General features: G+C 36.8%; 1 protein-coding gene across 1 annotated transcript in view; it reads left to right on the top strand.

Annotated features, from left to right (window-relative positions):
• Nucleotides 1-644: 644 nt before the first annotated feature.
• The window catches only part of LOC139719224 (uncharacterized), a 33,148-nt gene continuing 19,043 nt past the window's right edge, over nt 645-14,749 (top strand). The window contains exons 1-9 of the mRNA XM_071630654.1: nt 645-2,239; nt 2,816-2,917; nt 3,618-3,737; nt 6,820-7,026; nt 7,590-7,718; nt 8,586-8,708; nt 10,654-10,814; nt 11,026-11,196; nt 14,025-14,216. Of these exons, the coding sequence (XP_071486755.1) occupies nt 814-2,239; nt 2,816-2,917; nt 3,618-3,737; nt 6,820-7,026; nt 7,590-7,718; nt 8,586-8,708; nt 10,654-10,814; nt 11,026-11,196; nt 14,025-14,216 (2,631 nt within the window). The 5' untranslated portion in view covers nt 645-813. The remainder of the gene's footprint in view (nt 2,240-2,815; nt 2,918-3,617; nt 3,738-6,819; nt 7,027-7,589; nt 7,719-8,585; nt 8,709-10,653; nt 10,815-11,025; nt 11,197-14,024; nt 14,217-14,749) is intronic.

Here is a 14,749-nt window from a genome sequence, read left to right as displayed (position 1 = left end):
TACAACTTTTGTGTACGAGACCACAGACGTTACTAAGGTTTTCGATTCTACCGAGGTAACTGATGTTGTTGAAATTTCTACGGATGAATCCGACTTTTCTACAGATGATCTGACAACTCCAACAATGGAACCGTTTACAACTTTTGTGTACGAGACCACAGACGTTACTAAGGTTTTCGATTCTACCGAGGTAACTGATGTTGTTGAAATTTCTACGGAGGAACCTGATTTTTCTACAGAAATAGAAATTTCAACCGATGAACCCGACTTTTCTACAGATGATCTGACAACTCCAACAATGGAACCGTTTACAACTTTTGTGTACGAGACCACAGACGTTACTAAGGTTTTCGATTCTACCGAGGTAACTGATGTTGTTGAAATTTCTACGGAGGAACCTGACTTTTCTACAGAAATAGCAATTTCAACCGATGAATCCCACTTTTCTACAGATGATCTGACAACTCCAACAATGGAACCGTTTACAACTGTTGTGTACGAGACCACAGACGTTACTAAGGTTTTCGATTCTACCGAGGTAACTGATGTTGTTGAAATTTCTACGGAGGAACCTGACTTTTCTACAGAAATAGCAATTTCAACCGATGAATCCGACTTTTCTACAGATGATCTGACAACTTGGAACCGTTTACAACTTTTGTGTACGAGACCACAGACGTTACAAAGGTTTTCGATTCTACCGAGGTAACTGATGTTGTTGAAATTTCTACGGAGGAACCTGACTTTTCTACAGAAATAGCAATTTCAACCGATGAATCCGACTTTTCTACAGATGATCTGACAACTCCAACAATGGAACCGCTTACAACTTTTGTGTACGAGACCACAGACGTTACTAAGGTTTTCGATTCTACCGAGGTAACTGATGTTGTTGAAATTTCTACGGAGGAACCTGACTTTTCTACAGAAATAGCAATTTCAACCGATGAATCCGACTTTTCTACAGATGATCTGACAACTCCAACAATGGAACCGCTTACAACTTTTGTGTACGAGACCACAGACGTTACTAAGGTTTTCGATTCTACCGAGGTAACTGATGTTGTTGAAATTTCTACGGAGGAACCTGATTTTTCTACAGAAATAGAAATTTCAACCGATGAACCCGACTTTTCTACAGATGATCTGACAACTCCAACAATGGAACCGTTTACAACTTTTGTGTACGAGACCACAGACGTTACTGAGGTTGTCGATTCTACCGAGGTAACTAATGTTGTTGAAATTTCTACGGAGGAACCTGATTTTTCTACAGAAATAGCAATATCAACCAATGAACCCGACTTTTCTACAGATGATCTGACAACTCCAAGTATGGAACCATCTACAACTTTTGTGTACAGGACTACAGAGGTTTCTGAGGAGGTTTCCGATTCTATCGAAGTTACTGAGGAAAATGTAATTTCTACGGTAGAACCTGACTTTTCGACAGAAATAGCCATTTCAACCGATGAACCCGTCGTTTCTACTGAGGATCTGACTACTCCAAGTATGGAACCGTTAACAACGTTAGTGTACGAGACCACGGACGTTACTGAGGAGGTTTCAGATTCTACCGCGGTTACTGAGGAAGATGTAATTTCTACGTTGGAACCTGGCTTTTCTACAGAAATAGCAATGTCAACCGATGAACCTGTCGTTTCTACTGAGGATATGACTACTCCAACTACGGAACCGTTAGCAACGTTAGTGTACGAGACCACGGACGTTACTGAGGAGGTTTCAGATTCTACCGCGGTTACTGAGGAAGATGTAATTTCTACGTTGGAACCTGGCTTTTCTACAGAAATAGCAATGTCAACCGATGAACCTGTCGTTTCTACTGAGGATATGACTACTCCAACTACGGAACCGTTAGCAACGTTAGTGTACGAGACCACGGACGTTACTGAGGAGGTTTCAGATTCTACCGCGGTTACTGAGGAAGATGTAATTTCTACGTTGGAACCTGGCTTTTCTACAGAAATAGCAATGTCAACCGATGAACCTGTCGTTTCTACTGAGGATATGACTACTCCAACTACGGAACCGTTAGCAACTTTTGTGTACGCGACAACTGAAGTTACCGATGACCTTCCCACTTCTACTGAGGAGCCAAGCACAGCTTTCACTACGGAAACGTCAACTATTTCTACTTCAGAATTCCCTTCTACTACAGAGCCCGGTCAGTTTTCCACTGCTACAACACCAGAAGATTTGACCACAGACAAGACAACAGGTAAGTTTTGTTTTCTACTCATTCATCTTCGGTATAATCTTAAGAGCAAACCAAAATCACCAACTGATATGGAACAGGATCCTCTCTCTCACTTGACTTTATTTTCCTTATTAATTCATGGCTACGAAAGTGAGGGAGAATGATACGTAACCTTGGCAGTAGAGGAAACAAAAACCAGACGATTAATTTCAGTATCTCTTCCTGGTCAAGTATCCAGATGGACACAACATTTGCTTATGAGACAATTGCTCCGGTCTTATATTATCCAAGAACCTAGGATAAGGATTCGGTAGTGGCAGGTTTTGAAGTTTAGTATTAGGGTTAGGGTTATGTTTGTGGGTAGGTGTTATATTTGGGGTAGCTTGTAGATTTCTCAAGGGAACAATTTTTGCAGGAGCAAATGTCATGGAACCGTTGTCTTGACATACCCAGCCAAGACTTGAACAAGTGACGTTGAAAAGATGATTATCTTGAGAGATGAAAATTGACAATTGACAATTGAAAACTGTTGTCAAAATCGTGTGTACCATTATTTCCCACATACATTACACGCTTGATCCGTGTTTTACTTAATAGTTGCTATAACCACTGAGGGAACAACGACAGTTCGTGCTACAACGGAGGTAACAACTGAATCCACAACACAACCAGCTACGACGTCTATGGAGACTACAACAGGTGACAAACAATTATAGATACGTGTACAAGTTGGAACTACTTCTTTGAACGCAACAATGTAGGCTCCTTTCATTGTTCGTGATGAATCACGTAAATGGGGTCCATAAGAAGCGATGAATACGATTGATAATGGTAACATTTGTGTGTGTGTGTGTGTGTGTGTGCGTGTGTGTGTGCTATAAATGCATCGAATAGGCCACTGAGTTAAAGGGATCGTATAGTTTTGGTTGAGACCTTATAATTTCAGGTTCCTAACATTTCTTCATGAAACCTCTTACGAAATATGAAAGAGCATGTCATTCTAACAGGGATTCAACGTTTATTTGCTGAAAATTAGTTTTGAAATGGCAGAGATATCCAAAACAGAGCAATCCTAGTCCAACCTTTTATTAGGATTGCTTTGTTTTGCTTTGTTTTTGGATGTCTTAGCCATGCCAGAGACAATTTTGATCTAACAAATTTTGAAATCCTCTTAGATTGATGTGCTCCTTGTATCATTTCATAGGTGGTTTCTTGATATCTTGCAAAGAGTTAAAAGCCTAAACATCATCTCCACCAATACTATACCATTCCCTTATGGTAAAATGTAGTGTGGAGCTAGACATCAAAATTGTGTTTGGAATATTCCTTGTCAAGCAAATACCATTTTCCTCGTGTCCCATGTAAGTTTACCAGAAATCACCATTTTGCTGTTTTACAGAGGCAGGAGTCTGCGACGATAATCCATGCATGAATGGGGGAGCGTGTGTCGACGAAATTACTCAATACTCCTGCAATTGTACAGGCGATTACAAGGGCGACAGATGTGAGACTCTTAAAGGTATGTTCTGATTTTAATTTCTTTCTCTTACTCCTTCCCTTGCTAGCTCGTAAATGCGATTAAGACTGTGACCCTGGGCCAGGAGAGAAAGTCACAAAGATTATGGCTAATGATTTTGCATATTCAAGTTAACACGTCAAGAGGAATCTCTTATAAATACGAGGTTGCTAATTAAACGAGTAAACACACAAAATCCTTCAACGTTTAACGTATTTGATCAAATAATGGTGTGCCAAAGAAACGATCATGTCACAGCACTCTGTGTTAAAGCATAGTTACGTGAAATGTCAGTTTGCATTGTCTTTGAATGCATTGCAACATAATTTATTGCAGAGGCAATACCACTTTCCAAAGTTTTTTCGGAGACTCTTCTTTGTTGATATGGTCAATTTGTTATTGTCAGTAGAATTCAAAGTCATTCGCTACGTACTGGTGATGTCGATCTCTAATGTAATGTCAAACGCGCGGAATTTAGTTGTTCAGTTTGATTCCTATAAGTCAGTGTCTGCGCATATACAATATTCAGTTCAGCTTCAGTTTGATTTTAATTCTGCATTTTATCAAGATAATCACACGTGGAAGTGACAATACGTGTCTCTGACAGCAAAATAGGAAAAATGCTATTACATTCATAATGTACTAATCACAAGAATCTTTTAAAGTTTAAACATAATGACAATGAGATCAAAGAAATCGGCAATACCCTTGTTTCAGGTAAAGAGAAAGAAAAAAATGTATGTAATGGCAGGAACCTGCCAGGAGCCTGCCATCTTAAGCAAGTGCTTGAAGGTGATGCCAGCCACGAGAGCAGAAGCATAATAGTTATTTTATCATATCCGAAATGGACAATTTCCGATGTAACTGTATTGATTTCATTTGATTTGATTTATTGGTTTCTGTATCGTCATTGTACATACACATTCATGTACAAACATAAATATAAGTTGTTCACAGAGTATTTTTTTTTCTTCATTGTCTTTTCACAATGTACAGCAAAACGTACAACAAAACATACAACAACGAATAATACAGAGGGGCTACAGCATAAGCGTGGCTTGATTTGCGTGCAGCCTCCGTACATAACATAATTTTATGATATACATCGGAAGGGGAAATGGAGGGAGGGATGACTTGCATAGAGATAGGATACTTGGGAAAGGAGAGGTCTATCCGCTTTCACTAAAGGTTTATACAAAGTATTGTACTAGCTTCTTGGCGTTCCTGTCACTTGTAGAACTTTACATAAATATGTATTCGTAATATCAATAACATAAGGAAATATTTGCCAAACAAAGTTATAGCGTATATCGTTCACTCTCATGTAAGCCCACGGTCTCGTCTTGAGTATGGTAATGCTGTATTAATAAATGTCACATCCAATCAACTTGCGAAGTTGCCAAGAGCACGGGATGCTGCTGCTGCTGCTTGTGTGTTAAAGGAACCCAAACATAAAGAGCAATGTGGATTGAGTGATATTAGCAGTATCATATATGTGGACAACAAAACAGGAAATAAAAGTAGAATTCCACAAAAATTCATTTTTCATGAAAATTACACATTCCATCAACTTGTTACTGACACATGTTCAGCGTAACATCATTCCCCCCTGCTTTCTGAACGAGGTTAGTTAAGTGCTCTTTCATTATGCTACAAAAGTGAAAGTATGTTTAATTTTCTTTATATTTTCTTTATATTGTTGTCCACAAATGATGTCATAAACAAAAGTAGTCTCCTTATCCAGTCATTGCAACACCAAAACTTTAAAAATTCTTAACTTTTGCATCGATTGTCCGATTTTTCCTCTAACTTTTACTGATGTGTTTAAATAATGTTGCTGCTTATACTCAATCCACATTGCTCTTTGGGATTTGGTTTCCTTTACGTAGAAAATCCAAGTTCTCACACATCACTCCATTTTTTAAACATAATTGCATTGGCTATAAAAAACCAGAATGAGAAAAAGTTAGATTCAAGATTCTGTAAGTGACCTGGAAAGCCGTTAATTGCTGTGATCCTTAGTGTTTACTTGATTGAATTCCTGAATAAGTACCCACTAGAAATCTCCGATCTCATCAGAGGAGTGGCATGTTAGACCCACATACATGATTCAATCTTGAGATGAAGAGATAGTATATTTTGTGCAGCATCCACTCCTGTATTGTGGAATTCGCCGCCATCGAGAGTTCGCAATTAATTAGGCTCATATTATGACGCATTTTTTAAAATAAGATAGCCTTTTGCAATGGTAGCTCGTAATAACTGCAGCACCGCACAAACACAGAGCAATGGACTCGCACACACAGCGCACGAGCGGCGAGCTGCGAAAGTAGCAAGCTCACCCCCTTCCGATCGCCATGTGCGCGCGAGTCCACCGCTCGCCGCATGAGAGTCGTTTTTGCACAAGGCTACATTTGAGATTGCTTGAACACTTTGTTTTCTTGTGCATACGATTACTCTGTGAAATATCATGTATTAAAGGGATGATGCAGATTTGGTTGAGATTGGAGATTAAGATTTTAGTTTTTTTCCGAGATAATACGAAACTACCTATGAAAATAATAAAGAGCATACAATGTTTAAAGAGGAGTTCAACCTCTATTTGATGAAAATCGGTTTTGAAATAGCTGAGATATCCAAAACAGAGTAAAACAAAGCGGTCCTAACAACTTGCCTAATAGAATGTGGGTTCCATCTGTTATTAGGGCCTCTTTGTTATCGAATATCTCAGCCATTTCAAAACCAATTTTCATCAAGTAAACTTTGATTTTTTTTCTTCGAATTGTCTTCTCTTTCATATCTCATAAGATATTTTTCTTTATCTCACTAAATGTTGGAAACCTTAAGTCCCATCTGAACCAGAACTATGCCATCCTTTTAATTTGTGTTAGTTTATTGTGTCATGTGCCCCTTTTGATTAGCGACATTAGAATGATGGCTGATTAGCTTTATATTATTATTATCATTATCATTATTACTATATAATTATTATATATATAATTCTTATATATATAATTCTTATATATTATAATATATATCATTATTATATTCATTGTTATTACTATCATTATCATTATATCTGCAGAGGGTTGTGTTTGGCTAACCCGATCTAGATCCACGCGGAGGGTTAACTGCGGTACTATTCAGTTCGACAACCTCCAGCGTTTCGGAGAAATATGTGATTGCGCAACGGGATACAGACTCTTTGATGTTATTTGCGAGGATGGCGCCATCTATGACTATGATCTGTTTCAGAGACAAATCGAACGACTGGCTACTCCATCATGCAACGGTAAGACCCTTGTTTTCGATGTAGTTGGTCTTGCTCTATCCGATGTTCGTTAAGCCCCTTGTTGCCCAGAAAATAGATCATTAGTTACTTGTAGATAATTTTACACATACAATTATACATTGATTATAAAAACCTTGCGTAATAAATATCTTCCCGATGATCAGGTTTTGGAGGTTCCTGGCGTTTTCCAATCCCCCCCCCCCCCCCCAAAAAAAAAAAAAAAAAAAACATTTGTGTCTTTCTGTTGAAGGTCTGATTTAGGCAACGATCCTCTCTCTCTCTCTCTTTGTGGTTAGATTACTTGAAAACTATGATTTCAAAGGATTTATTCAATGCTTGCGAAGTCACAAACAAAATGACTCACAAGTTTACAATTCGTTTTTTTTTTTGTTGCTAATTCTTTCTTCATTAGATAGAATGGGATCCGATGACTTACAATAAAAAAAAAATGCTTTTTGTTATTAACATAATGTCACAAAATAATCTCTTGCAGAAAGATATGAGAAATCTGCTCTTTTGGCCCTACTTTGACAGTAACGAATCTCAATATACCTTCCGTGCAGACATAGACGAATGTGAAGAGAACAGCACATTGTGTGGCTACCAGGCTACATGCAACAACAATGCCGGTTCATTCACATGTGACTGCCCTATGGGATATGAGCTCGGGGACAACAATAGAGATTGCCAAGGTAAGAATATTGCATGCTGACAACATCAATAATAATTTTCCGTACTTGTCATTCCTTTCAAAGATTTTGTTTCCCAAAATGTCGGCAGGGATATGTTTTACCAACGTAGAACATTCCTTAAGGCAGATATATATTAAAAAAACTGTTAACTGCCCTAATTACGTTGCATGTCTCATTCTTGTGGTTGCCCATCTATCGTTTTGGCGTGTAACGCGGGTACATTACTATATTGAACTATAGCCACATAGCTACGCATAATCTATTATTCAAATAACTTTGACTTGATTCAGTGTCAGTGCGATCAGATGACAAAAAAACAGACTTTAATGCCGTAGGATGAATTGCCAACCCAACAAGCTTGCTGGTATTAGACGAAATGTTTCCCTATGATTTTCCAGCCACAGCGCATGCGCATGACGCATGTGATTTTCATCTTTTTTTTTTCAATAATCATCTAGCTAGTGCGATCGAGTTGCACCAAACCAAACAAGTGATTTATCTCTGCATTTCGTTGTTCCGTTCAACTGGTGACGGAACATTTCTGCTCTTGGGAATGAAATCAATTTTGTGATCACTACGTCCGACACTGTTTGTTTGGACACTCAGCGGGAGAGAGAGAAAAAAAAGGATCAAATTCAATAGTTAAAGGATTTAGCTATTGGAAAGATACATGTCGATGATGACAAGAAGAGTTAGATAATTGAAGCAAGTTCGAGTAGAATATAAGATCATACAGTTCCTTTTTGTGTTCGTTTGTTTGCTTGTTTGTGTGTGTGTGTGTGTATGTGTGTGTTTGTGTATGTGTGTGTGTGTTTCTGCAAGTTATTCGAGTCATTTGCAAATGTTTGTTTTCTTCCATTTTACAAGATATTGACGAATGTACCAGACAGACTGACAATTGCATGGAAAATGAATTTTGCAGTAATACTGAAGGCGCTTTTCAGTGTTTGTGCGTCGATGGTTACAAACTTGTTGGCGGGGAATGCGTTGGTAAGTCGTAGAAAAAGGAAACAGTTTTTTTTTTTCTTTAGGAATTCATCTCGTTGGCAAAATCTTGTCGGAAGAGCACATTAGCGATGGAATATGTTGTGCTAATTACTTTCGTGATTATTTTAGTTCTTCAGTTACCAATCACGTTGCGAATGTGACATCTTAGCACCACATGATACATTCACATCATTGCTGTTATAGTAAATGTTGCAGATTGTCCATTATTGCAGTGTTATGTCATGAATTTAATATATTTTTTATTATATGCGTTTCATTGTTAATTACATATTGCAATTGAATAACAGCACCAATATTTAATCGAAAACTGAATCATTTCATCATTAAACCATTGCTTTGTAGCTGGACGAGATGTAGAAAATTTGCTTAAAGAGTGAAGTAAACAGCATGTTGGTATTATACATGTACCTGCTAGAAGGTCAAGTTTCGTCAAACATAGATGTAAATTCTTCAAATTCCTGACGAGTATTCTTACAACGCAATTCTCTAATGTAATGTCGTATAGAGTAATTGTGTTGCCCTCTCTGAGTTCAGGTCATTCAACTACGCAAGATGTTACAATAGTTGGAATAATTAACAATATGAAATTACTCTATTGGTCTTTAACTTGACTGTCACTGAAAGACGAGGGGGGATGAGCTTTCATTTTCCTGCGTCACGGACACATTTTACATTTACATTTCTTCTGTTAAACCTATGATGTGATCTTCATCAAAACAACCATGGATCCAAGGGGGATTTAGAGAATTCAAAATGTTGTTGATGGATCTGGTTCCTTTATTGGAGCCCCAGGGGTGGTGTAGAGCCGAAGATGCAAGAAGTACGTCAATTCCTAAAAACCTTCTCCGAACCCAAAAGACGAAGTAGAGCAAGTCGTTTCGCATACAGTATGGTCCCACAAAAAAAAAGGAAAAAAGATGTATATATATATATATATATATATATATATATTTATTTATTTATTTATTTATAAATGTATATATATATATATATATATATATATATATATATATTTATATATATATATATACAGGTTCTTGAATTAGCTGTCAGGTTTATTTTATTGTACGGACGTTTTGTTGCTAGAAATCCTCCCCCTTTAATGGAAATTCCAAACCAGTTGCAAGCTCATTTGATAAATAAAGGTGTTCCAGGTAAAGATTTGATAATTACAGAATGATCAAGATCGGACAAGGATGGGATGATTTTCTAAAGATTCGCTTATTTTTGGCATAACAGTTCATAAACAATTGATATAGATAATATGCAAGTACGTAATTTATTGTAACTGAGCTCAAGATGTTATCACCTTAAAAAATTTCAATTGATTATGTTCAAAAAGTACCAAAACTCTTCTTTTTTTCTGTTCTTTTTTTTTTTTTGCTTCATAAGAATACGTTATTCTTAGCTGTGATCGGTCAAATCTTTTGGCTTGAGACATGGCATAACCGCGTTTTAAAACAATAAATCAACATTTTGTGTAAGTTCTGGGTCGACGACATCATCAAGTCACGATTGCCATATATTGACTATTCAAAAACTGTTCTCCTGAAATCCAGAGAAGCAATTTCATAACTTTCCGATAACTTTTATCCGATTTTGGCCAAATTTTCACTGTTGCGATAGTAAATCTTTGGTCTTTCTCTCCAGACAAAATTTTGAATGGTCTTGAGGTTCCCTTTGAAACACTTCGTTCGCAAGTTTCAATGAAAATTTCAATGTTTGTTTGTTTGTTTTTACTTGATAAGAGGTATCCATAGTCATGAGTTAACAACCTGCGAAATCATTAATCTTGTTCCCCTGATTGAAAAATGACTAACCTCTCATTTTTCTTGCTCTTACAGAAATTTGCTACTTTCCCTGTCTTCTTCTTCGGATGGGGAAAATGACCTTTAACCTCTCCTATTTGCAATGTTTTTTTTTTCAGAGAATCGCTACTTTCCGTATGGCGTTCAACAAGGAGACTTTGACATCCTCACCTCCTTCTTCTCGAGACTTTTCTCGAGAATTTTCGGGTTTACCTGGTGGACCGTGACCATTGACACTGGAATACCAATTGGATATGCAACTACTTACTCTCGCATAACGGTAGGCAAAGGAGGCTTCGGTTCTTTTTCGTGAACACTTTAATAGGACAACATTTTGCTATTTCTTTTCGAAAGAATGTATTTGAAATAGTGTTTGTAATGAATTCCTCTGAGGCTACTATGCAAGCTTACCACTGTGCATTTCGTTAAATACTAATTTGCCATAATATTGATCGACTTATTTTCTGTTCCCTTTTCTTTCCAATGCCTAGTTTTTCTCAACCGGAGCAATTCAGTTCTGGGAAAACTCTTCGCCACGCATATTTCAGTTCTTTAACCCATCGATCTATACTTACACAGACCAAATCTTTTTCAATCCGTCCGTAACTGTGTTCGGAGCCATAGCTGACGTCAGACTGGGCACCCCAAGAATAAACTTTCAGGTATGTTTTGACATTAAAGTCCTTGATGGGTGTATAATGGACTGACTCATATAGCATTTTACCCACTGTGATGTCTTTTGGCAGCGCAGCGGTTCAAACAAATACTTTTGTCATTAAAGTTTAATGCGAAGCTGAACGTCATGTGTACTCTGCATAAGATCTGCGTAAAATATTGAATTTTTAGTTTGAAGGAGTACGGATGGCCATACATTCCTTACTAGAGCCAAGGTAGTATCCTTGGCCCTCTTCTCTTTTTGATTTATGTCATCAATGTTATCAATTCATCTTAGTTTTTTTCGTTTTGTAATGTATGCTGACGATATTGATATTATAAATTCACATTCAGATCAGAAAATGCATAACCAAATTATTAATGAAAAAGTGCAATCTTCGTGCAATTGGATACAAATGAATATTATTTAATAAAACGAAGTGTATGATTTTCGAATCCCCCAGAAGACAGATACAATTTCATCGAAACTTTTCTATAAAAATTGATAATGATAAGGTTGAAAAGGTTGCCTCAATAAACTTTTTAGGGGTGTATATTGACGAAAACTTATCCTGGAATAACCAGATAAATTATGTCCATGGAAAAATTAGTGTTGCACTTGGTATGATGTTCAAGCTTCGCTCGTTAATCTCGAAAAATACACTGTTCATCGCTCTAAAAACATCCGGGTCAGTTGGGTCTGTTGGGGCCACACTCCGTTCCGGGTCAGAAATGACAATGACAATGACATTCAGAGTCATGGATTGAGTCAGGGTGACCCCATTCCGGGTCTTCATGACCAAATTCCAAGTTAGTTTTGACCTGGAACGGAGTGTGACCCCAACGGATCCTTTTCTGGGTCACTTCTGACCCGGATGTTTTTAGAGTGATGTTTTGCAATGCTTTTATCTTGCCGTGCTCAGACTATTAAATCTCGTCTGGTCAGGGACTAGCAGCGACAATTAATGATCCTCCAAAAGAAAGTAATTTGCCTCTGTACAAATTCCCTAAATCTTGTCCACACTCCTCCATTATTGAAGGACTTGTAAACGTTCAATTTTTGAGACAGAATTTCATTTAAACATGGTATTTTCATGTATAAATATGTTCGCTCAGTCTTGCCTGATATATTCAATAATTATTTTTCTCCACATGCCATGAAACATTCTCTTAATATTAGAAATAAACAATGTTATATTTTACCATATCATCGACTGAAAATCAGACAGTCCAACTCAATAAAGTACAAAAGGGTTAAATTGTAGAACTTGTTAAGCACGAAACTGAAAACCGTTATCACATTGAATCTTTTTATGACTCAATATACGCAGCTTATCATTAATCTGTATTATTTAATGCTTATCATATATGAATGAATGATGGAAATTGTACGATTATGACACAAACCTTTTACAATTATCCTGCATGTTTGTTTTTTAGTGTACTGTATTAGTTCAGTCGTTGTTTTGTTTCGTGTTTTCTGTTCTATATTAATGTATTGTAAAATTGTAACGGTCTTTAATTTTAGTTCTATTTTTAAGTACATTTTGACCTATATGTTTCATTCAAAACTGTGATTTTAAACTTTATTGTTAAGGAAATCTCAATTTTCAAGCCCTAGGTTTTTCTTTTCAATTTCCTTCTTTATGAAATGAATAGATTGAATTGAATTGAATTGAATTGAATTGAATTGAATTGAATTGAATTGAATTGAATTGAATTGAATTGAATTGAAATTGAAATTGAACTTGAAATGAACTTGACATGAAGAAGTACGCATAGCCTGCATGACGACGGGTGGAACATACATATTTCTGGATAGATGCAGTATACGTACGTGCCTCTGTCAAATGACAGATGTGTTCCAACACGCCCATTATGTTTTGTAAATTGAATGTTATTATAATGAATTGTTGAAGATTGATGTGGGCCATGGAGTCAAATGGTGGGGGTCAGGGGTCGAGTGATATTCTTTTAGTTTTGAATGATTGTTAAAATAATGTTTCTTAGGGCAACCTGTGGGGGCTCACATGCATACGGGCAATAAAAATGTCTTTACTTTTGTGTGCCCTGACCCTCATGTTGTCTCCATTAATTTCATTTTCATTTTGAGTAACATTTACAGTACAATGTATCCCTTTGTAATGTTTATTCTGCTCATTGTTTCATGTTTATGTTGGTGATATGTATCCCATACTAGTATTCTTTGCCTGGTAGAATAATGATTATGACGATAGTAATAATAACAATGATGATGATGATAACAATAACAACAATAACAGTAATAATGATAATAATAATAATATAGTAGTAATAATAACAACATTAATGAAGATCGATAATGCGAGTTGTCATATTTTCACATTTTAAATCGACAGCTCCATGTTTGTTTGTAGAATTTATTGTGGTATTTAAAGAGATAAACCAATAATCTGAAGAAAAAAACAACAACCCGAAACAGTAATTACACTGAACAAGGATGAGGACAAAGGAGGTTGACATATTGCAGAAATGTGGCAGTGGTCTTATAGGTGTACAATACCACTTGCTGAGACGAGCAAGTTCACATGTATAGAATGTAGGTATGCTTTAGTCTTTTGCTCTTCTTTCTTATTGAGCCTCCTCTCATGCATTCTTAAGGTGAGGCTTCAATGTCATCATCCTCGTTCATTGTGATTTGTTATAAAGTTGAAAATATTATAATTCCTTTTCCCAATAACTCTAAGTTCTGAAACTCTAATTATACTCTAGCCAGTTTATAGTTGTTTAAAATTTAAAGTAAAAAATCATCCGTAGGTCGATCTGCTTTTATATTCACTTTTCCACGAATCAAAAGGTTTATGATGGCAGAACTGTGCAGTCATCGGCATTCATCAATATTCGAGAGCGGATCAATGATTTGCTTGGTCGAGCCACAATCAGTCCGCCAGCAAAATTTTCATCAAGTGCTTTCTCGGATGGAATTGATTACATAATCCAAATAACATGGGAGGATATCCGGCCCTTTGGATCTGCTTCAAGCGACGAGGTAACATTTCTGGTGTTTTGTGATAAGTTTCTCTTTCTGTCTCCCCCGTATCTCTGACAATAGAAAAAAAAAACAATTATATGGATTCAGATGCTTAGATACAAATAGTCTGTGAAGACTACACGTGAAAAAAAAAAAGTAATGATGACGTTATGCTTCGTTTACACCTTCTTCCCGGCGGCCATGGCATTCTCGTCTGCCAGAAACGTATAGCGCCGTTAGGTAGTTGGGACATTCTCATGTTCCCCCTCCGTATTCTAGATATCCATGCAGAACCAAATAGGTCCTAAGAAAATGATTTCACTTCTTTTCTTTGGATCATTTTTCTTACTTTTGATTTCATCCATGTCAAAACCGATTTTCATCCAACAAACTGTAAATTAGTCCTAGTATTGTATATTCTGTATTGTGTTTTCTACTTTCCTCGTTAAAAGATAAAGATCTGCAATTTAATCTCAACTAAAACTACCATCCCTTGAAGTGAAATTGATGGCATTCCAGCATAATTTTGTCACTGTGCTTCGACAAAATGG

Source organism: Diadema antillarum, unplaced genomic scaffold (genome assembly GCF_040938485.1).
Source record: "Diadema antillarum isolate AM-2024a unplaced genomic scaffold, OU_Dant_1.0 scf00000107, whole genome shotgun sequence".
Lineage (NCBI taxonomy): Eukaryota > Metazoa > Echinodermata > Echinoidea > Diadematoida > Diadematidae > Diadema > Diadema antillarum.
This window is presented reverse-complemented; position numbering and strand designations above follow the sequence as displayed.